This window comes from Apteryx mantelli, chromosome 6, assembly GCF_036417845.1.
Source record: "Apteryx mantelli isolate bAptMan1 chromosome 6, bAptMan1.hap1, whole genome shotgun sequence".
Taxonomy (NCBI): Eukaryota; Metazoa; Chordata; class Aves; order Apterygiformes; family Apterygidae; genus Apteryx; species Apteryx mantelli.
The window spans coordinates 34,614,048-34,637,772 of record NC_089983.1 but is presented as its reverse complement, the minus strand read 5'-3'; the positions used below and the strand labels follow the sequence as shown (position 1 = coordinate 34,637,772).

General features: G+C 45.5%; 1 protein-coding gene across 14 annotated transcripts in view; it reads right to left on the bottom strand.

Annotated features, from left to right (window-relative positions):
- BIN1 (bridging integrator 1) overlaps positions 1–23,725 on the bottom strand; it is a 102,011-nt gene that overhangs the window by 20,794 nt on the left and 57,492 nt on the right. For 5 of the 14 annotated variants that reach the window (XM_067299248.1, XM_067299249.1, XM_067299250.1 and 2 more), the window contains exons 6-12: positions 20,542–20,649; positions 17,387–17,479; positions 12,102–12,187; positions 10,843–10,918; positions 8,844–8,926; positions 6,049–6,093; positions 804–954 (exon numbers count right to left, since the gene is read on the bottom strand). In XM_067299248.1, coding sequence (XP_067155349.1) covers positions 804–954; positions 6,049–6,093; positions 8,844–8,926; positions 10,843–10,918; positions 12,102–12,187; positions 17,387–17,479; positions 20,542–20,649 — 642 coding nt within the window. The remainder of the gene's footprint in view (positions 1–803; positions 955–6,048; positions 6,094–8,843; positions 8,927–10,842; positions 10,919–12,101; positions 12,188–17,386; positions 17,480–20,541; positions 20,650–23,725) is intronic. The other 9 variants (XM_067299251.1, XM_067299255.1, XM_067299259.1 and 6 more) reach the window with 3 other exon arrangements.

Below are 23,725 nucleotides of genomic sequence, written 5' to 3'. Positions count from 1 at the left end.
ACTATTGTGCCCCTGCTTGTGTTTTCCCCTACTTGGGGAAATAGGGGAATGGGAAAAGGAAGCAAAAGTTTTATTTTCCTTAAATCCCAAAGTAAAACATGTAATGTGATGTGCTGAGTAGCAACAGCTACATTTTCTATATTAAACATGCCACTGGGTGTCTCCAGTGTAAGAAAAGGATTAACAAAGGTCACATAGAAGGTATGAGAACCCAGTAACGGACAATCTGCTTCCAGGTATTCACTTGATTTCTTCATAGCATAAGAACTGAATGACTTTATCTTTTACATGATATTTTATCTTGGGATTAAAGTATGATACTATATAAAACACAGTTGTTCTCCTTATCCATATCAATATTAAACTTTTTTTTTCATACCCTCCTGAATCAGGGAAGTTTTCAGGAAGAACCTGGACCACTGAATTACACAAGTTAATTCGAATGTAAAGAACAAATTTCCTAGCCTAGTATAACTTCATCCTCCCTAACTCCTCCTAGCCATCCTACTAGACGGCAAAATATATTATTACTGGGTCTCCCATGTCATATTCCAACCCCTACAGAGGAATTCAGAGACAGCTTAGTTCTTTCCTATATGATATAGAGAAGACCTAGGAGCAACTTGTATTCTCAGAAACATCATGCTTGCCCCCACTGATGGGGAACAACTGTCATCTCATATTCTCTGTGCTCAGTAGCAAGAGACGTCAAAACAAGCAAGGGATGGAGGTCTTTGACTCATGGAGCCTGTGCCATCAGTGGTCAAACTGCAGAGGTGTGGTCAATGTCAAGGGGACACTACCTGAGATGGTGACTTTGGGATGCTTGCCCCAGGTGCTTCCAAAGAGGACGGCTCCAGCTCATGGTTGACAGTCTTGGTCTCAGGGCTGGTGATGGGGGATCCATCTGGCGGAGGTGAGGGGCTTTTATTTGCTTTCCCTGGGGTGCTATCACTGAAGGGAAGAGAGAGAAAAAAAGTTTGAGACAGGCCTCAACTGAGGAGTTGTGCTAACCAGCACAGATCAGTAGCCTCTGTTATCTCTTTGCTTCACTGCCCAGATGCGTGATCAAGAAAACTGACGCCTCTATAAGCTTCTGAGAAGCGTCTTTGCTGAGTCACTTGCAGCCCAACACCCTGCAGCAGGATTACTGCGCAGCAGGCTAAGCCACTAAATTCCAACTGCATGGATACACCTTGCCTCAGATACAGAAAATAACCCAGGCCATCCTTAATTCTGGTAGATCCTAACTTAAGTGCCTGATGTTACATGATGGACTTTTAATACTGGGAAAGCAGAGGGGGAAAGGAATTTTGCACAGCTCATTTATTTTTAAAAAATGTACAGCCAAAGATGTCTTCGTGAGGTGCTGCACTGCCACCCACATGGGTTGTGATCAATAGATAAACCATGCAGAGCTAACACATTAATAGTAGAACATCATATTCCTCTAGACAGTAGAAACTAAAAGAGAGTTCTCTAGTATGGAAAAGCTCCTCAGCCTGTTTTTCCCAGTGATGAACCCCTTCTGCTCCTGCCTTCCCAATTGGTCATTCTCCCAGGACTGTTTCTGACACATAGTCAGAAGGTTTTTTCAGGGAATTAAGATGTAAGGAGCACGTGCCAATGGCATTTGTTGGTTCATAACTTGGCCAGATTTGGACAGATTTTTCACAGGAACGGCAAGAGGCATACGCCTTGCCGTAAGGGCATGCTCCAGCCAAATGTCGAGCCTGTTTCAAAGTACAGCAACATTAGAGATTTAATAAAAAGCTGGTTACCAGAGAATTTCAAAAGGGATAAAAGTAAAGCCATTTTCTGGCCTTATTCTCAGGAATAGCTGATTCATTTTGGGTGAAATTCAGCTCCCCAAAAAGCAACTAATGAACTTATCTCAAGTCATGCAGTGCACAGACACTGGCAGGGGATACTTTAGCACAAGTGGTTACAGTTTGGCAAAACTATACACAGCTGAAAATGGAATATTACAGAATATTGCAAAAGGACTGGGCAACCTCAACTACCGGGAGTGATGTTTGCCTCCACTCATAAAGATGAAGCTGCAGCTCTTGCAAGGTTAAAGGCCTTGGGATCAGGCTGAAAGAAACAGAACCTTTCTACAACTTGAGACAATAAATCCTGGCATGGAGCCAGACTGGAGCACTGTAGACCTGACTGTGAGGAGACACCACAAAGATTACCTCTTCACCGTGTCCCAAGAGAGCTCAGAGCTCCCAAGATGTACATCCATTCACACTAGGATGCCTGAAGTCTGGCAGTCATTGGCTAACATGCATGAAGGCCTCATTCCTAAACACTCATGAGTAGGGGGCAGCAAGAGGAGAAAGGGACAGCAAGAAAATTCAACAAACCTCCCCTTCCAAGCAAGCGTCTTCCCCTGCTTGGCACTGCAGTCTTCAAGCTTCCCTGTGCCCTCTTCATTCACTTCTTCCTTACCCATTTCCCCCCCATATACACACACCACACACATTCCCCCACAAAGCACTTGCTCTCATGTCCACATGCAGGTCAGATGTTCCTGATGATGCTGATGCCAGCAGCACACCAACACGATGCAGCAAACCCAAAGACATTCTATGCCAGCAGCTCTCATCCAGGGGACATACGGGCTGAGGAGAGAAGGGGCAATGAAGGGGGAAAAGGGAAGAGGAGTGACGAACTTGAATGCCAACCCCCATAGCTCTTCAGTGTGACTGGATATGCCTGCGGTGTCCTTCCTCACAGATCCCAGAAATCACTTCAACACGATGGGTTGTGTGAAGGGTACTGGGACAATGCCAGGGTTGTGCTACAGATTAAAAGAAGTAATGGTCAGAGGGTGAAGGTAGGGAAATCCTGCTCTAAATGAGAGTCACCATGAAACAGCAGGCTCCATACAACTCATTTGCAGCACACAAGCCCAGAAATGATTTCAGGAGAAGCATGTCTTGCTACCATTCCCACGGCAACATCATTATAGCATTGTCTGAGGCTGAAGCAATGAACTTGCCGAGCCCAGGCTCATAGAAGACGCAGGTCTGAATCCCACTGCACCACCTTTTGGATTCTCAGAGTGAGACCCACAACAGCACCCTGCCCTGATAAGGGTTGCTGCAAAAGGATCCAAAGGATGGAGATGGATCATCTGGGACTGCCTATGACAGAAAAACAATCAGGGCAGGGAGATGCCTCAAGGTAGGAGGTAAGTGCATGTGCAAGGATTCAAATGTGGGAAAAGCCAATGCATTAACCTAGGAAAAACCCAGGATGGGATGAGGAAGATTTTCATCAAGCTAACTATTTTGTTTGGACAGATGGGAAAAAAATGTCCCTTGGTGCTGGAACCAGGAAAAAAAAAATACATATCACTCTCCCTAGAATAGAAAGCACTTTGGGGGAGATGGGGAACACAGTGACCTACAGCTGGCTTGCCAGGACTTCTCAAATGCTCAAACAACACTGGGAGGATTAGCTATCAACTGGTCAGGCTGGCCAAACAACACAAAGGTAGACTTCTCCACCTACCATTTCTTCAGGTGAGGGAGGAGTTCACACTCATTTCCATAAAAACAGCTTTTAGGTGACTGTTATTTCTGGTGCTTGGCAGTGACGTTACTTGGAGGTATAACGGTGAAAGGCTCCCACATGAGAGGCAGCCCAGTTTCTTTCACTCATCCTACAAGGGCTGAGAGGGCCCCACGCTAAAGCCCTCATTAAGTCACTGCTATTTACAGCTTGTTTGATGTGTTGGCTGATCCCCCTAGGAAAATGCCAGTGCTAATTTTGACTGAGCCTTTTGCAGCCCCCCGAGTGGCACCTTCATTCCTGCACTTGCTGCTTTGCACACACTTAGCTAGTCAGACCAGCACCAACTGAGCCTGTCACTAGGATCCTGTGGGCTTCACAGTTCCCAGGGGAACACACACTGCCCCACGCAGTGCAAAACTCTGTCTCCAAACTGATTACCTCCTCCGGGACACACAGGGAAAGCAGGAATGTGGGACTGTCCCCTCACAGACTGAACACGAGTAAAAGGAAAGCCAAAACAAGATGACTGCTCTATTTTTTCCCTTCCCATGACTGACTGGCAAGCATTGCCAAATCCAGGAATATCAGGCAGGGAAGGGAGAGAGGTGTCACCTTTCATCTACAAATCAAGAGCTAGGAATAGAGTCTAATGCAGTTAGTTACTACAGTTGAAGGAAAAGCCAAAATCCCACAGTCTCTTTTAGTGTTGAGTTTCCAGACCCCTCCTTGGCCTGCTTCATCTGTTCTGGAAGATCAGACTAACATCTGCAGAAGGGGTTCCCCTGTGCTTGTAACAATCCTGCTTTAGAGGATGGAACCTACTTTCCAACATGGTAAAAACAGACTAGTCACCTCCTGCCAAGTTAAAAAGGAGAAGGGGGGGAGGGCGGAGGGAAAGGTTGGCATCTCAGCTAGAGGCTCAGACAGGACCTTTTAGCCAGAAGTAATTTATTTTTTAGCACCAAAGTGGACTGAGCACTGAATAATTATAAATAAATAAATAAAATAGCACCTACACATCCAGATGTACAGTGGCACAAACATACATTCATGCTGCAGATCAAACAGTGACCAAGACCCAGAGCACCTTCCTTCCCTGTGCCAGGAGCTGCACATTTCCCTGTCACCCTAGCAGCTGCTCTGCCAGCAGGGATCCCAGCACAGCCCAGGTCAGATATCTTTACTCCTGGGCCAGTCAGACTTTCTCTGGGCAAAGCGAGAGCAAGTTGTGGTTAGAGCTTATCCAGATGGGATTTACTAGCTCTCCCTCTGCTGTAGCCTCTGCCTGGGCTAGCAACAATGACTGGAAATGCTGCACCTCCGTGCCTGGTCTCATCTGACCAAATTGAGAGACAGACATCCAGAGAGGTATTTGTGTGAACAGTCATTTTCCTATAGTAGAAGACTTCAGAGTGTTAACAACACATGACATTCATTCACTGCTTTCTATTTTAGGATATAATCAAGTTTTGCCTACCAGCTTCCCTGTAAAATTATCATTCTCTTCCATCCAATCCCCCATTTTACAAAGGATGCACAGTAGAGACAAAAAGAAGGGTTGTGTGACTTGCACCAGTGAATGGGAAGCTGGGACAAGAAAGCAAGGATTCCAGTTCACCAGCGCTTGTTTTCATCACTAGGCAGGACATCACCTTGAGAATTATAATGATTTTTTTCTTCCTGTGAGGACCTCATGGAAGGAATATCAACACCAAGATGAAGGAAACCAAGAAACAGGGGAAGCTGCTATACAATTATGCAGCAATTCCCACTTTGCTCCAGAGCATGTACTTGTCAGAGTCCTTGGCCTTGACTATTGTAACTCTAGGCATTGGAGCTATCCAGTAAATCAATGCCATCACTGTCTTGAAAGGCAAGATGCTGATACTTCACTTTACACAAGACAAAAGGTTTTCCCTTTCCTTTGGCTCTACATAATTTTTAAATGGATGGAGGAAGACTGTGGGGATCCCCAAGAATGGAGCAAGTAAGGAGCAAAGCTGCAAGTGTCTTTCTCCCAGCTCATAATCCCCCCAGCACAACAGGCAGCTAGGACAGGACCTTTTCAGTAAGAAAGGCCTGCCCACTGGTCCTCGCTGGCCAGGCAGGGAATGAGAACAGAGCATTTCAGACTGTTCAGACAAACGGGCAGACCCCACTAGGTAAAATAAGATCTTGTTAATACCAAAGCTGCCCCCAATCCCCATGGAAAAAACACTACCACACTTTTAGTCACACAGAAACAGCTGAACAGACACAATGTCCGTGCTTTCAGACTGCCTTCTTGGATAGGAAAGGGAGCAAGGATTTGAACCAGGCACACAAGCAGTTAATGGGATTATCCAGATACAGAGAGATCTCAGCAGGACCCAACAGGCCATGAACACATTGTATCATGCAACAGACCCCTCTCCCATCACAGAGTTAACACGTGCCAGGCTGTTAGAATCCAGCAACAGCCCCTCCAGTTTTAGAAACTAAATCAAACACATATCGAAATGCTGCTCTTCGTACCGGTACCTGCTCATCTTTTTCCTCAGCCTGGCGAACAGTTTAGTTTTCTTTCTGTTGAAGATGGCACGCAAATCATTTCCGTTACAGGATGGCACAGTCAAACCAGGGAGGAAAAGTTAAGCTTCCAAGCACCCATTCACTTGGTGCCACAAAACTCCCTGTTATTGAGATGACAAGCTCTCCTCTCTCACATACATGTGTGCACACGTGCACGCACACACACACACAAACACACATTTCCTTGTGGTTTGTAGACACTTTTGTCCTGGTTTGGAGAGGGTGGGAAAAAGTTCTTTGTGCCTGTCAAAGATTTGCATATATATGAGCAAATTAAAGAGCTTTCCCTGCTCTTTGGAACATGGGGCCAGGATGCATATGGACAAACAGCAAAAGGTAGCTGTGTAGACCATCAGGGAACTGTAAATGTCCTTTTTCACAGATAATCAGTTCCCCACTCTCCCCTGTATATAACTAGTATATAGGGAACAAGCCCCCTTCATTTATGCTCTCTGTGTACACAGTCCTAAACATGGAACCAAACCAAGAGTTTTTCTAGTATGTCTTTCCAATTTTGTCTGATCATATTATAATGTTACAGATCTCCTAGGTCTTCCAGACATCTGACAGCCCTGAATGTTCAAAGACTTTCAAAAACATATCTCAGATACATGTCTGAGGTCCCTAGAAACACAGCAGCTAGTTTGTGCTACTGTACTATGTAGCCAGGCTGATTTCGTCAGCCACAGTAAGGTTTCTGTAGTAAGGATGCTGTGGTCATGTAAAAGGATAAATGCCTCTCTTCTCACACTTCCTAATTCATTTCCTGTTATTGTATCCATCCCCAAACCCCTTCCCAGTAGAGAAGAGTTAGGGAAGCATCTGCTCTTAATGCATGCCACAATGGGCCATCAGAACAGTAATGGGTATTTCCTCCTGCATGGTGCTGCTCCAGCCCTACAAACAGCCTTAAAACATCACCACAATGGGGGGCCAGATGTGGTGGATGACAGAAGTGCCTCACTACATTTCCTGGTCTGCCTAAAACATCTACTGTCCTAGCAAATGTTTGATACATACTCCTAAAACCCTCTGCTCCACTGTGCTCAGGGGAACAGAGCTGCTTTAGGGCGAGTCTGACATCTCAGCTGAGGCCTGAGCAGGGGACGAAGTGATGAAGCAGCAGCAGCTGAATTGCTACTTGCCCAGGCTCCTCTCTGTGTGCTCATTTTTGTTTTTATGGCCATGTGGCCTCCCAGGCAGCCAAAGAGAGCAGAGCTGCAGCTGAGACACCCATTATATCCCCAGGTGAAGCTAGCAGTTTGTGTGGGCAGGAATTGTGACAACAGGTAATTTATTTTCTTGGAAGCTCTTTCAGGCCAGAAACTTCATGCCACAACAATAATAAACATGTCTTGGCCAAGCTGTCACTACAGCCTGCAATCACTTCCTTGAGGAAGGAAGGAGGAGGAAGCAGCTGGACAAAGCAATGGCTACAACCTTCACCCTTCCCGTTACCTCATCCTTTTCTGGTGGATGCTGCTATCGGAGACAAGGTGGCACACGGCAGTAAAAGGCTGTGCACTATGGCCCCCTCGCAAGTCTTCAAGTCTTTGGGCTGTGATGACTAACAGGCACCTTGTGCTAATTTTGGAAAAGGGTATTATTTTCACAAGAAGCATTTCTACTAACATCTTGGAAATCTGATGTTAGCAATCCAAAATTCAGGGGCCAAATTTCACTTGAGCGTCCTCTTTTAAAGTCAGCCAACACCACACTGGAACAAGACACGCAAGTCATCTATGCACGACTGTAACAGGGTTAAACAGGGAGGTGAGACAAGGGAGCACAGAGGTCTCAACAGCTGATCTAGCCTTTCCAAATCAATGCGCTGAAACTGTAGCTTGCCCTTACTTCATGCTGACTTCACCTCCCCCCTCCATCAATATATCAATTGAGGACGTGGGCTGCGTTCCTGCTCACCCGGCATGTGGGATTAGCGGCAGCTGGAAGCCAGAGCACCGCATTGTTTCATCACTCACGCATTTGGACGGAAGCCAGACGCTGCCTCATCCAGTGCCTGACCTCTCCCTCCCTTCTCAGTGTGAGAGAATGTGCAGATCTGCAGTTAACCAAAAAGGATGTGACCTAACCAAGGAAAGGAAACTAAAGGCCTGGAGGACACTCATTCCTTGCACTCAGGCAGATCAGAGGTGTTCTGAGATTAGAAAGCCTCGTATTAGTGAGGCTGCACAACACACATGGAGGCAACACATCCCATTTCAATACACAGGGGAGCATAAGACTTTGGCAAACAGGAGGCTCCAAGTTTGGAGGGCCAAAGAGGAGGCTGGGGAAACAAATAGGATCTTGACTCTTTAGAGATCACAAGTTGCAGGTGTGTGGAGGAAGCTCTGAAGGAAAGAATGGGGTGAGTGCAGGGCAACTGGACCAAGAAAGGGCTGCACAGAATTACAGTGTTGGTGCACGGAATTCAACTTTAAAAACAGCAGTGGCAAGAGTTAGTTGCCTAAACATTGGTATGTAGTGAAAGTTTAGGCCTCCGGCTGCTATTACAGAAAGGGAAGTAGTCTTGTGCTGTCTCTGCCAGCCCCAGGTGCAACCTTGGACATGCCTTAGGGAGTCTCAGAATGGCACCGGCTGACTATATGCAGGCAATCAAATAGCTTCCCAAATGACAACATGGTGGTTTCAATGCACCTAGAAGAGACCTCCCTGTACCACAGCCTCAGCCTGTCCCTCCTCCCCTGTCAAGGAAAGATACTGCTCCCACAGTTACTGACCTGGGCTGTGCTTTAATAGGGAAGGCATTGCTTGAGTACTGCTTGTCTAGGCCCAGCAGGACATCATGGAGGTTTTGGTTCAACTGCAAAATGCAAAAACAAGAGAGAAAAAGATTGAGAAAAGAGCTCCAAGTGCCAAAAGAAACCCTGAGCTGGCCTGCACAGGCTGGCCAAACACAGACTTGTGCCCAAACACGTGCACACACTCAGCTATCCCAAGAGAGGACAGCCCCCATCCATTTCCACTCTTCCTTTGGGGGGGGAAAAAAAAATGCTACTGCACTCAAATAGTTAAGAGTTGCTGGCATTTCTTGGGAATGCTCTCATTTATGAGCCATCCTCTTTGACTTTCTATCACCTGCCCCCCACCAGATACCATTGCAAAGCAGGCAGAGCATTTTCCTGATGGTCTACATGCTGGAATTGAAGCTTGACTCTGGATTTGTAGCCAAAGCTGCTCCTCAGACCTGCTCATAAAGCTGGGATATGGCCATTTGGACTGTGGAACTAAAGGCAGCTGCAGTTTCAGTCATCAGCAAGCCTTGACTCCATGGGCTGCCTGGGCTATCTAGGTATGGGCAGAATCTGGATCTCTTTGCAGAAATGCAAGATTAGGGATTAAACTCTCGCTGGCACCAAAGGTTGGAACATTCACTCCAGATACTCCTATTCTGAAACAGCCGCGTCACCAACAAGATGAGATGCCAGATTTATCACTGGTAGGAGGAGGGATCCAATGTAGTCACTGTCAGAGGCATCCTGCTGGCAACACCAGAAGTTAACTGGATGCTGCAGCAGTAATAAGAAACAGATGGTTCTTATGGAACAAAGCAAAAGCCCTGCTCTTATACAAAAACCCTAGAGAAATAAAAATCCAAGACACACACAAGCAGAGAATTCCTGTCTAACAGACACCTTTCCTAATTTTTGGTAAATATAAGTTAACAGCAAAAAAATGATAATTATAATAATCCTCCCCGCCCTTAACAATCAGTTTGTCCCTCAGCGGAGAAGAGCAGGCTATTAATTGGAAAGGTCCCCATGAAATGTCAGCAAGGCTCAAAATTGATGCATTACACCAAGGCAGCAGACCCCTGACTGTTGGGAATTAAATGACTATAATGTTGCTCTTTGCTTAACAGCTGTCTTGTTGCCAGGGGGCGGAGAATGAAGGAGTTTTCCAGCTTGGTTCCCAGCTGCCCATCAAGACTGGTGCACCATATACAGAGGACACGTAATTCTTAGGGGCAGTGTACAGACCTAAGGGACTCACACTTCTCTGACTTTTAAGCAAAATGACGACAAGAAAACACTTGTAAATTAAAGCTATAATGAGGGGTTTTCCCACAGACTAGTGCTGAGATCTCTGTTGGGTGCTGGCATCCAGCACCAGAATCCAGCCTACTACCAGATAAAAACACTGCTTATTGCTGTGATTCCCAACCCATGGCCAACTGGTAGCCCATGTAAAGGCCATATTAAGCACTTAAAACTTTCTTTTGGGTCACAGGGTAGGAAAGAAGCCAAAGCAGTAAGTTACTACTGGCAAGTGCCTTCATGGGGGTCAAAGCAAGGCCCATCTCAATCTGTCAGTTGTAGACTGGCATATTTGTTCCCCGCTGTTCTTGTCCCCCAGAGCTAGATAAGGGCTCATAGCAACCTACTGACAGGCAAAGCTAGCAAACAGATGTCAGGCATCTCTGATGATGGCCTGAACTGACATCTCCCCCTGTGGATCTAACAAGGTCCTGTACCCAAATGAGCCCTGCCAGGTGACACAAACTCCCCACTGCAGCATGACCTTCTGGTCTGTTCCCTGTGCTCCATTCCTTTACACTACCATCTTAGACCACTTTGCTCCCACATGGTTCAGAAAGAATGAAGGTTAACATTTTGCTCTGATGTGGGGAAAATGTTCTGTTTTCTCTAGCCGTATTGGTTAGTTTGGTGATCAGTTTTTATTAACAGTGAGGGCTAGCAGGATGGGCAGTTGCTGTACCTTGCTCATTTCTTTATGGAAGTTCTCTTCTAGGCCCGCTATACTCTGGAATGTGTTGACGTAGAAACCAACACGACTGCCAAATGAAAAACAAGAAAAAAGAATGCAATGAACACAGTGCTCTCCCAAGAGCTTTCAATTCTGCCTCTTCTGTTACCTCCCACCCACCATTCCCATTTGAACTCAACTCTGTCAGGTCTGATGCATGCTGGAATGGAAGGGTGGCAGAGAAGGGTGGAGGGAGTGATGCAGCAAAGGCCAGGTATGGGGCAAACATTTCCTAGCTGAGGGCAGGTATGGCAGAATCTGACTTTCTGCTGGCAAAAGGAAAAGGGAGGTGCAAAGAAAAAGACAGAAAAAAAAAAAGATACAGAGAGTGTGTGGGGGGGGGGAGGGTGATGGAAAGGAAAAGGATGGAGGCTGTGATGCAGATGGGGTGTGGGGAGAGCCAGGGGAAATTTGGGTGGCGGGGAGGGACAGGAGGGCAGAAATTAATTCACTCCTCAGCACCAGGGAAAAGCACATAAGTGTGAACTGTTTGCTTCAAGGGCAGAAGAGTGAGAGAGCATAGGATAGGCACAGAGACTAAGAGGAAAGCAAAATGGTTGGCTGGATAATCATAACTTATGAACCACCTGCAGCATCCTTAAAAACCCAGCAGCCGCCTGCCTGCCTGCCTCCCTCCTTCCTCTAGCCAGTCTGCCAGCTGCCAACAGAGAGAGCACAGTACTCAGCCAGAGGAGCCATGGCAGGAGGGAGGCTCTCTCCAAGGCCAGCAGCATCACCATTCTGCACATGTAACCACCCAGATGCCCACATCCCTCCCAACTCCTGCAGCAGCATCCTCAGCCAGGCCTACACACTGGTCTTTTGTGTGCAGAGGCATAACCCAGGTTGAGAAAAAAAGGAGCAAGGGCAGAAATCAGCACTTGGCTTTCAAGCCCTCCTGCCTGTCTGCTCTCTGATCTGCTGTCTACAGTAGAAGCTGGGTCAATGCCTAGCAGAGCTGGCAGAGTTTCTGGGAAGAGTGGGGTACAAAGGGAGTAATCAGACCAAGCATAGAAACACAGCTTCTGCTTGTAGTAAAACTATGAATTACAAAATTAGAAAGCCCAGGGTCAACCTGAGTCAGGGGACAGGCTCTGAGATGATCCAGAAAACAAGAGCAGAAACCCAACCCAGGGAAATGGGTACAGTGATACAAGAACTTAGGTCTTCACCTCATCAAATCAGCCTTTGGGCAAACCTCCAGCACTTACCTATTCCACAGAGAAGGCAGCTCCTCCTGCAGATCAACGTTCATCTCTTCGAACACCTTCTGAGCCTTTACTAACTCTTCTTCAGCCTTAACAGACATGGGAGTGTGTCAGTTCCAGCACAGACAAGTACTCTGCATGGCTGAGGCAACTGTGACTCGTTTCACTTCCTTGAGAGACCAGGCAAAATTCTAGCATGGGATAATCCCAATCCCAAATAAGTCTCCTAAGAACCTAAGAGGGCTACACCACAAGTGACCTGATACCCCTCCAGCTTGCATGTGTTACCCTCAAGGTTCCTCTAAATGGATTTCCCTGTTTGGCTACTCAGAAGGGAATTCAGACATCCATTCTCCAGTGCACTGTAAGTTCCCCTGGCTCCAAAGACTGAATAGGGCTAGTTACCTACCTCAGCCTTCAGCTTGAGTACAGATGAAGATATAGTGGCCCCTGCCCCTTGCTAAGGTCTCGAAAGAGGTGAAACCCATCCCAAATGGCACTGAAGAAGAGTTCCTTGTGGGGACCTGCTCTGCTCAGGCAAGGTCATGCCAAAGCACTCTCTTCTCTGAGGAAGGGAGCAGGTCTGTACCCTTGGCTCATACAGCTCTCCTGCAAAGCAGTGCAGAAGCAAGGAAGGATGTGGAAAGCATGAAATGTCCCAACAGGAGGCCAGGCTGAAGTGCTTGAGCAGCAAGATTAGGTTTTAGCAGCCTCACACACTCTCCAGAGACACTGGTAAGGACCTAATATAAGGGCAATCCCTGGCTGGCCGTAGGCTACCAATACAGAGAGGAAATATGCCTCATACAGGACCACTTTTTCCCCAAACAAGAGTTTAAATTTGATTCACTGACTCCCACACTGACGCATGAATTCTGACACACTTCAGAAGCAAAGGATGATCCTGGTTTCTACTGCTGACAGCAAGCACCAGCAACAAGCACGTTCCCCTTCCCACATTTGTCCTGGATGGTCTCTTCCTCTTTTGAATGCCCTGGCTTAAAATCCAGAGCTTCCTAAATAAAATGTCTCCATTTACTAATTAGCAACAGCACAGCATTCTTCCACAGCCCAGCACAGTGGGATGCAGGACAGTGAATCCCCATGTGAGCAACTCAGCAACACATCTGAACAGGAAGGTCAGCACGAGCGCCTACTTGTATGTGCGACAACAGCAGGAATGTGACAATGTCACAGGACTCTTCGAAGAGCCAGCAAGCCACTGCGTTCTCAGGGGAAACCTGATCTCTCTGCATGCCTGCACTCACAGGAAACTTAGCTTCTTGCCCCTTCTACAAAATGAGATTTTGTCTTCTTTATGCCAGCCTCATTAAAGAAATGCAGCTTAGCACTGTTTAATGAAAGGCATATACAAAGACAGGATTGATGGGAGAAAGGACTTAAAATATATTGTGCAATTTAGAGTCCTGTTCCTCACAGTGTTGTGTAGGATCCTTACACTCTCCATCTCTCCTGACTTTTACAAACAAGGAACAGAAGCTCCTACTTTCTAACTAGCTCCACCTTTCAGAGGGTCACCCATCACTGCCAAAAGCAGAACTAAGACTCTTTGAGCTCAAGATTGGAGGAGATTGTGATGATCCCAGAAGAAGATACCACAACTTGCAGGTATCCAAAAATTAAGCTGACCCAGTGAGAAACAGGCAGGGGAAGAACAGATCAGGATGTTTCCACCCCAAACCTCCTGTATTTGGCTGCTATATTCACTGAAAAACCCAACATTTATAGGTTTGCACAAAACAAACAAAAATCCCATTTAGCAGAATAAATAGTTTATGCTGAATCAGAGAGAATGATCACAAAGACTCATTCTGCCTTAAACTGTCTCCAAGAATGTTTCTAATGCAACCATTTTAAAGGGAGAAAAAAAATCCCAGTCCAACCTTCGCTTTATCTTATTCTAATTTCCACACTAGGCTGGGAATCAGCCCAGGAGATAGGATAACTGGGAGATAAGACACCATTAAATGCTGTTAGTTTTTCAGACACGGTGTATATTAAAAACAGTCCTTCCCTCTCTTGTTTACCTGTTCAGAAGGTCAAGAACCTAGAAAGCAACATGTGAATATCGTGACATCCCCAGGCAAAAGCAAAACCAGCCACAGGCAACGTTCACTCTAGAAAAGCAGTAGGAATCAGCAATCTAGCAAGTGCCCGTGGCTCAGCTAGTGCTGTTGTTCTCAGTTGCAGCACTGAATTAATTCTTTACTTCTTTGCCAGCCCATGAATCTTATGATTGAAATTATTTTGCTTAGATGCAGTGGTCCTGACACATGGGCTAGCAGACTGCTTCCAGCCAGAGCTGGAGACCGACATCAACTTAGTCATGAGCCCTGCTAGAGGAAAAGCCAGCTTATTCGGCAACAACGCTGACTTGTGGGGAAAGGAGGAAAGGTACAAATTTTAGGGACAGTGCCCATTGCTATAGTATCTGAACACCTTCACGCTTTTATCTTTGTTATCCTGACGGAGAAGGCAGAAGAGGTAAGGCCCAGGTCCATGAAACATAACCTCAGAAAACTTTCACTCTTCTCTCTCTGCCTGAAAGGGGGAAGGTCTGAGCAAGAGCTGAACAACACAAACATTCTCCTAACCGGCACCCTAGCCAAGGCACTGAGCATCAAGCAGAGCTTGTTCAGCTTGGATGGTGAGATTGTTTTCTACCACAGCACATCTCAGTATTCATGAATGTCCTGCAATGCCAAGCCTGGTGCTTTCAGGTAAATTGGTGACCATGCTGTAAGCTGTGCATCACTCAGTAAATAGTTTAAGACATCCATGAAGCAGGTGTAAGGAGGACAGCTGGGCAGCAACCCCATCCTAGGCCCAGGCCCCCCATCAGTCCCAGCCTGAACTGCCTCTCCCTGGGAGGGCAGCAGGGCCCAGGGTTCTGCTTGCAGGCTTTCCACTACAGATAGACAGAGACATTCTTCTGCTTTTGCTACAGCACCAAGGATATTGCTTTTAAATCCAAAGTCAGCATTTCAGTGGAGATTAGGAAAAAGGCAAGAATTTGCTGGTCTAGGCCCTTTCCTTCTTTGTTCCAAAAAGCAGAGTCACCAGAATTCATAAATGGGAGCCTATGAGAGCAAACCTCCCAGGAGACTTCAAATAAAACACCTAATTTGTTTTTCTTGTTGTTAGTATCTACTAAAGGCCTAAAAAGCTAGTGGTTTGAATCCTGGAGGGAGGAACTTGGCTTTACAGTAGAAATAATAGATCTTGCTGATCCCATTTTTGCTCGAAGGTTGTAAAGTAAAGGGATTTATCAGACAACAAGAGACAGCAACATGGCTGCTGGCAAGGAGAAGGAATTTTTTTGTTAGCCTTAACATTCTGAGGCTCTTAGATAAATGCAGTGTCATCAATTTTCCCACTTCTATCTTGAGTTTAATGAGATTTAGGGTTGTCATTAGCACCTCCAGTCTTGGAATCATGCGAATACAAAAACCTCTGCCTGCTTGTGCTGCGGAGAAAAGCTGGAAAACTTGCAGGTTCAGAATACAAACTATTCTTTTTTCTTCTTGAGATTTTTAGGTTAGTCCCAATTAAAGCAACAACAAAAAAAAAGGAGTCAAAAGCCCACACAATTAGAAACACAAAGTGGAGATGGGCAATACCGTTATTTAATTCCAGAATTAAAGAGGAAAAACTTAAAAGAGGACTTAAATTGATTTCAAAAAATCTGAGGCGACTGAAAACATTGACATCACTTAGCAGAGGTTGATACCCCCGCAACACGGCAGTGGAAGGATTACATAAATCCTTGTCACCCACTTGAGGGCAAAGTCACCCAGTACAGTCAAGTTACTAACTCACAGTAGTCCATCTAAGATGGCAGTGTGAAGGAGGATACGTACCGTTTCTCTGGGTAATCTGTGGGAGGCGGCATTGCTCCCAATCACTCCAGCCAGCTTGAGAAGAGGAAGGATACCCACGAACTGATTTATTTAGCTGTGGCTTGAGAAACTTCCCAAACCTGCTCTCTCTAAAGATACCACCAGCCAAACAGATTATTCCCAGTATTTCTGAGGTACAGAAAACACCTCCAGAAGCCTGCCAAATTTCCTTCTCCCTTCAGTCAAGGATGAATGCATATTTCCTCACTTTGCAATGTATCTTAAGCAGGACTGCTAACAGTTGTTCTGCTCCCAGACTTTATTTATGTGGCAATCTAGTATTTTCCCTGTCTGTCATAAACTGGCCATGAAAAAATCAGGTGCTTCATAAGGTGAGAGCAATTATGTGTTTCTAAAATGCAATTCATTCACTGATGAGGAATCTGAAAAAGTACGAGCATTTGAATGAGAACAGATGAGCTCACCAGGAACTTGTGAGTAGGTAACTGGTTCTCTCCCAGTCTGGGTAATGGATTTACTATCCCTCATCCATTAAAAGTGTTTTCTTCCCCTCACTGACTAAACCATCCTCTTTTTTTTTTTTTTTGGTCAGTTCTCTGTTATCCCTTAAGGGGCTCCAATGTAAATACCAAGGAAGATTTCATTAGGAAGCCAGGCTCCTCCTGTGCAAGTAGGATTGAAAGCCTTAGTCAATGTAGTTTCTCTGAGCTCTTATTTCCTTCAGGATGCTATAACCTAAATATTTAGCCAAGTTCTGCCACATTAAGCAATCATAACTCCAACTTGGAAGTGCTCAAATCTCTTATGTGAGGTGTAAATTCTCTGGTCTGGGCCCATCTCTTCTCCTCTGCAGACTGAACCTCTGTATCTCTGGAAATGGCTCTTTTAGGCACAAGAGCCAGACAATGTCTATTTTGGAAACCTAGATCTTACCCTGGGTGAGTTTTGCAAACAAACTCAGCAGCCACAGAAATTGCTTTTGAAGCAATGTTTTGCTTCCAGCTTTACTGAACAGCAGAAACACAGAAATCAATTTTTCAATGTTTCCATCTTTTCTTTTTAAACAGCAACAATAAAAACTGAATGCTTCTCACTTAGAAGAAAAGAAAGAAAAAGGAACAACTGGAGGAACTACAGTCCACTCCCCTCTCCCTTAGTGTTCTAGTCTATATAACAATAGTCTAGTATGAACACACCTGGTTAGAAATCAATAGCATCGGCTATTCATTTCAGAACAGATTCATTCACTGGTCAACAACTTCCACGTGTCCACTATGGCTCAGGAGTATCAAGGACAAACTTAACAGAGGGGACTAGAGTGAACGTTGCCTAGAGATTAGTTGCACAGTACAATCCAGAACCCAAAATAGCGCATGCAGGGTTAGAGCCAGGTAGATCAGCAGTCACCTGATTTCGGAGCAGATTAGTTTGCGCAACGAGGTGAGCTTGTAGCTTCCCTTGACACCACTGAGGCGCAGCTTTCTCAAGCAGTGAAACAGGCTGGGAGGGGAGGGAGCATGTTTGAGTGAAAAGAGAAAAAAGTAAACAGAGAACAAGAAAGACACAAACATATTTTTTAGGATTAAAAAAAAAATTAAAATCACAGAGAGAGTATTTACAGGCTGGGCCAAACCAATATCACCAAGGCGAGAGAAAACACAAACATCCTGGTGCCGATCAGTTAAGAATCCTTTGAAGCATGCCAAGTTTAGCGGTAATTAATGCTCCAGTGTGGGCTGGGATACTGTTGACCAGCCGGCCAGCTGCAAAGAGCAACAGATGAGTTGTTAGTGTCCTAGCACACAGACAACCCCACTCCGAGTCACGACTGTGAAGGGGGAGCTCCTTAAAGAGAGGTCAGGATTAAACACTCATTATCTGCATGCAACAGCTGAAAGTTCACAGTATTTTATTTTAATGGCAGGTTGCGAGTTTAGTGATATGTGGCAGGAGTCCTGGGTGGGAGAAGAATGTCCATGTATTAGAGGAGGGGAGAAAAAGAGATCACATAGCTCCCAAAAGTATTCACATTGCTGTTCGTGTTACCATAATGTCATGAGACATCATTCAAGTTGGTTCCCATTTGTATGCTGTGTTATAAACAAGATTTCTCTTTCCTAGGGGGCTGTCATCACATTTCAAAATACCTTACACTGAAACATCCCTACTTCACAGATCAGATCAGCAAAACAACAGTCACAGGAATGGAGAGGTGAACTTCCTACATTTGCCTAGTGCACTCTGAGCCCTGGCCCCTGCCCACAACCCTACAGGGCTGTGTGACTGCAAGTGTGAGATTGAGATGCTGGGCCACGAAACCTGCCTGTTTGAGATGAGCATACATCGCTTTGAGGGACTCTCACTGTTCACAATTTTACGGGATCAGGATAGCGCGACTTGTCATAGATTATCCTGTGCATGAGCTTATGGCCTAAAGCACAGAGAGGGGAAACATCTGATTCACTGCCCATTTTGGCTAATAAGAAGAGTCCCATCAAGTACTAAAAGGCATTTGCACAGGCTCAGTCAGTAACAGAGCACTGTCTCTTAAATCACAACACTTCAATCTTCAAATTGTACTGTTCTTCATACTTTAACAGGAGAAAAATAGACCACCCGTCATTAAAAAAAAATTTATCATGCAAGCATTTTGGTTAACACCAGCAAGTGCAGCAAGGACAAGGGAGGTGCAGATCACCAGGTATCAACTGGAGTAGTTGAATTCCTACAAAGAGTGCTGCCACCATGGCAAAGATCTCACAGACACACACCAAGAATAATACCATGCCTCAGGGAAATTCTACTCCTATTCCTGAACAAGCTGAAGTATCGCTTTCAACAGAAGACACAACTGGCTGGTCCTCATGCCTTGAATACAGAACGAGCAATTTCTTTGCTCCGCAAATGATGCAGCGACACCTGAGCCATCAATCTTTCTTCCCTTTGTTTGTCAGAGTTAATCATAGTGCATGCACTGACGAGCAGATGACTGATGACCAGCAGCTTAAAGTACTGTCAATTGAGCATTAAATGTAGTCCGTTTGCCTGCAGGAGAGAATTGGCTTTATGTCTTCCATACAGGAGAAACACCATTATCGTTCATATCTCCGTACACCAGAAATAACTGTAAAGGAAAGAATGAGAACCCCTCTCTCAGCTTGGTTACAAGATACAGACTCAAAGCTCTTATTTTCCTGCTCTCCTCTGGCCTGAAGAATCCTGATGTGCCATGGTCCACACTCAAGAGAAATGAAAGGTGTCTCCCCACCTCCAGACTGTTGTGTCAAGACCTGTCCTGCAGAGCAGGGCATGTGGGTTTGAATCCCCTCAGGCTGAGAGAGTACACCACAGCCCATTTTCTGGGCAAGTATTCTAGCCATGAGACTCCTGTAGAACAAGATTGGCACCCTCACCTTTCTTTAGCTATATTTAAAATAGAAAATACAAATTTTATTAAAATTTATTTTTATTAAAAATAAAATCCTGCACTTGTACACCAGGCATGCTTTGGGGCTAAATCTGAATCAAGCTGTTCATAGGACATTGGTGGTGTTTTGCTATCTTCCAGAAAGGACTGAGAGACAGGGGGTACCTGGCTCAGACAGGGTTGTCCTGGCAGGTATACAAGAAAGAACTAAATATTCAAGGGAATTTCCAGATTAAACAGCGCTACTGCCTGTGAGGTCAGATAATCTGGACCCAGACAGTCACTGAGGTGAGTTTTAGGACCATTGATTTGGACTTAAGGCATCTAAATGTCCCTAAATTAAGGTTTAGACATCTATAACCTTTTAAAGCTCATCAGTCACCTTCTTGACAAGCTTCATCATATGTAAGAGGCAACACCAACCTGAACATGTAGGCCTTTAGGCACATCAAACGTGTTAGACTAAGACTTTAGGCATAAAGGTTAACAAAGACTAAGTCATTGCAGGATGCCCTGATGAGAGAAAACTCTTATCTTCCTGCTTTCAGGTATATTCAGTTTCCAGTAATTCTGGTCAACAGAAGACAGAACACAGGCTTCATGTGTGCACAGGGTGCATTTGTACTGATGAACTGGCAACTCACACACTAAGAGTCTCTATCCTAGGACATCATGTCTGACTTTGCAAACACCACTAACCTCACGCTTGCAATGCTCAAACACTTACTCTCACCACTGCTCTAACATAGGGAAACAGAGAGCCCAGAGCAGCAGACAAAGCAGCAAATTTTGCTGTGGCACTGCAAGGCTTTGCTTCCCACAGAGGCACATGTGCTTTTCCAACAGAGCTTACTGGTCCTGCAGCCACTAAGGAAACGCACGCCTAGGCCTTGGACAGCAAGCAACGCTCACTGATGATGGTGGGTCTGAACTAAGACACCAGAGTACATCCTGCTTTTAGGAGGACTAAAAAGATGAGAAGGAAATACCTAGCCAAACCTCAACAGCGCGCAACACCTCTCTGAACAAAACACACCCAGTGAAGAGGTACAGGTGCACTTTAAACCTGTTCAGTAGGCAAAACCAGACCTCCCCGAAATGAAAGGATGGCTGCACACCCTTCTGCTTGCTTTACCTTTGCAATTTTGGTTTCATCCTTCTTCTTTGCGGTTTGCAGGGCTTCAAAATGGTGTCTGGCGCTGTCATAATCCACAAGCTTCCTTCCTCGCTTCGCTATACGAGACTAAGAGAGATGGAGAAAAGAGTCGTGACAATCTTTCCCACCAGCCAGGACCACAAAGCCTCTCACGAAAACCCTTCTCCGCTTAACCCAGCTAGCTTCTAAAGTACCCCATGCACTGTCCACACCAGAAAACACTAGGTAGCACTGCCAGATACTCCACACAGGCTGCCCAGAGAGGTGGGCCTGGGAATTGCCTGTGGCCAGCAACTACTCTGGAGTCAGCTCTTTAGAAGAACAGACTCAGCCGGGGAGACCAAAGGCATATAGCTTACTAAGTCTCCCCAGGTGCCCAGGTTCTATGGGCACTTGCTTCTTCATTTTCAGAGCCTCCTGAGGGCTGCAGCCAGCCTCTAGCTAACCAGCTCTCAGCCCAAGTTCATCTGGTAGCTCAAAAATCTTTTGAAGGTCAACATAAGAAGGCATTTCTCATGTTGCCAGCACAGCCCAAGCCCCTTCCCCATGCTCAGGATATGCCTAGGAGCCAGCATTTCAGACTCTGCCACAGGAGGTTTAGGCACAAGTGCATACCAGACGTTGTGACCACAGCCACAACCAGTGGTCCGTTATAACTAGCTATTACTCAAGAGAAGTGTGAGGGAGAAGCTGTAGCACTGTACCACAAATATACAAGATACAGCAAAGCTGTGACATGCACAAGGAGGGAGTCAATTGTGTACCAGACTCGCATGCAGGGCAAGAGCCCTGACAAGTCCATGACTGAGAATCCAGAGTAGAGGAAGAGTCAGGTCTGTGGCCTGTTATTCCGAGATACCTCTGTTAATCAGAGGTGCCTCAGGCTTTCTCTCCCCTTCGAGTTTCACCTCTGCGAGGCTCAGGACCATTTGGCTGCCTTGTTTTAAGAACCAAACACCTCGCACCTCTTGCCTCTACACTCACCACAAACACCCCAGGCTTTCTAGGTTAGAGCTCAGGTCTTCCCAGCCTAACCCTCGCATCACTGCAGCTCGGAGAGAGCCAGGTCCAGTGACAGTGATCAGCAGGCTAGAGACAGACTGGAGAAGCTGTGTGGGAAGCCACAGCAAAAAGCCAGGAGGGTTTTTATTTAGTCACACCACCCAGAGAAATCAAAAGTGCAGGAGGAAGAATCAGCACTGAGATCTACTTGCAAAACCAAAATCCCCCCACTGCACTCAGCAGGAAGTTGTGGTCTCATCTCTAGACTGCTGCAGATAAATTACAAACCACATTCAAGGCTGATCTTTCTGCCAGACCAGCTGGGACCAGTTCACACGTCCACCACACACATTTGTCTGTTCTTTCAGCAAACGTCGGTGCAGCTCTGTGCGAGTCACAGCAGATCTGCAGAAGCTCAGCCACATGCACACCCAAACTGATTTCAAAGCCCTCTGCTCCAAGAGAGGAATCACAAAGAAGTTGAGCCATTCCTCAGTTGAGGTTACTAGAAAACACCTCCCCGACATCAGATTCTCCTCCAGGCTCCTGACAGTAGGGGGGACCATTGTGGCAGTTTGCCATCTCGGGAAACACTGCCAGTTGGACACAGCGACAGGATGAAGGAGGGGGCTTCCAGCAGCATTAAAATCTCTGAGGTGCCAGTTAATGCATCTTCCACACACTCCACATGAAATGCATAGCCAGGTTTGGGATCTAATGGAAGGAATTTTTCCCTCAGGTCAGACTGGAAGAGAGAGCTTGGGTTTAGAGGGGTTTTGCCCAGCTCTGTGATGTGGCAAACAGTCACTTCCAGGCTCCCCTGCCACCCCACAAAAAGTTTGATATCATGTCACCAGCCTCTCAACAATATCTTCAGTCACTGCTGCCCCATTCTTGGGGTCTTTGATCTTCTAACTACAGGCCTCACATTTGTTCTAGAGTACACAGAAGTGTTGCATGGCATGGATATACTGTGAGTCCTTCTGGAGTAAACACTGATCACACAGTTGCCTGTGATGGCAAAAACAGGATTTAGCCTAGCCCTGGAAGCCTGCAAGGTAGCTTATTTGTCCTACTCTAGGATAGCTGTGGCGACCCCATCACCATCTGATGGTAAAACATGAATTCCAACAGATGTGTTTACTCCTTTGTAATAAGGAGTAAACACCTTTCCCATCTTAATTTGAGTCTGCATTTAATTTTTTTTCCCCCCTTATTGATGTTTGGTTTTAAACCTAGCAGAAACAGACCACCAGTGTCAGTGCAAGACAGATATTCCCCAAATTCCACACCTATTCAGAGCCGGGGTTATGGTTCATCTTTCCGGGCTCACTGCAGCCTTTGGACAACTGTGCTCCTTGCATACTCTGCAATCCCAATCAAAAACTCACTCAGAAATATTAGAGTATGCAAGAGTGTTACTCCCGGAAGCTATAAATAATGACCTGTAAAGAAGGCATAAAGTGTTATTTGTTTTCCTTTTCTTTCCTTCTGAGTTGGAGAAGAAGAGAGATTTTTGTTCGCTTTTTTCTCCTCCAAACTTTAAAAATGATTCCTTTTAACTTATAAAAATTCCTTGCTAAAGGAATACCATGTCTTCATAACCCTGCTGTAAGTCCTGTTGGGAGTCCAGAAAATTCAAGGGAATTTTTCCAGCTCAAGCGAAGAAAGATTTGGAATACTTTTACTTTAGTATTTAACAAATAAGCAATGCATGCATGATCTAACTGATCACACATTTGAATTACTGGGCTGTTAACAAAAGCTAGGCCTTTACGTAACTAAATTAAAATTATCTTCTCTCCATAAATCAGCTTTCATTATCATAGTAATGCCAGAATTCCAGGAAGAGCAGAAAATTTGCTCTTGTGGAAAACACAAACCAGAAAACTATTACCACGACAACAACAGAAAACAAACCAAAATATTCTGTAAATTATATGCAACTTGTTTTTTGCATGGCACCCTCAAGAACTCTACTTCCTTACATGAAATCAGGCTATACTTTTGTAAAATTGCAGAAACTTGCAATAACAGTTCTTATAATAGTTTTTAACAGTCCAAGACACCAAACTTATCTGAGCCACTTCTCGGTGCTCTGGGGTAACAGTAATGATGCATACAGTTGAACAGGACTTTTCCAGAAAAAAACATATTGACC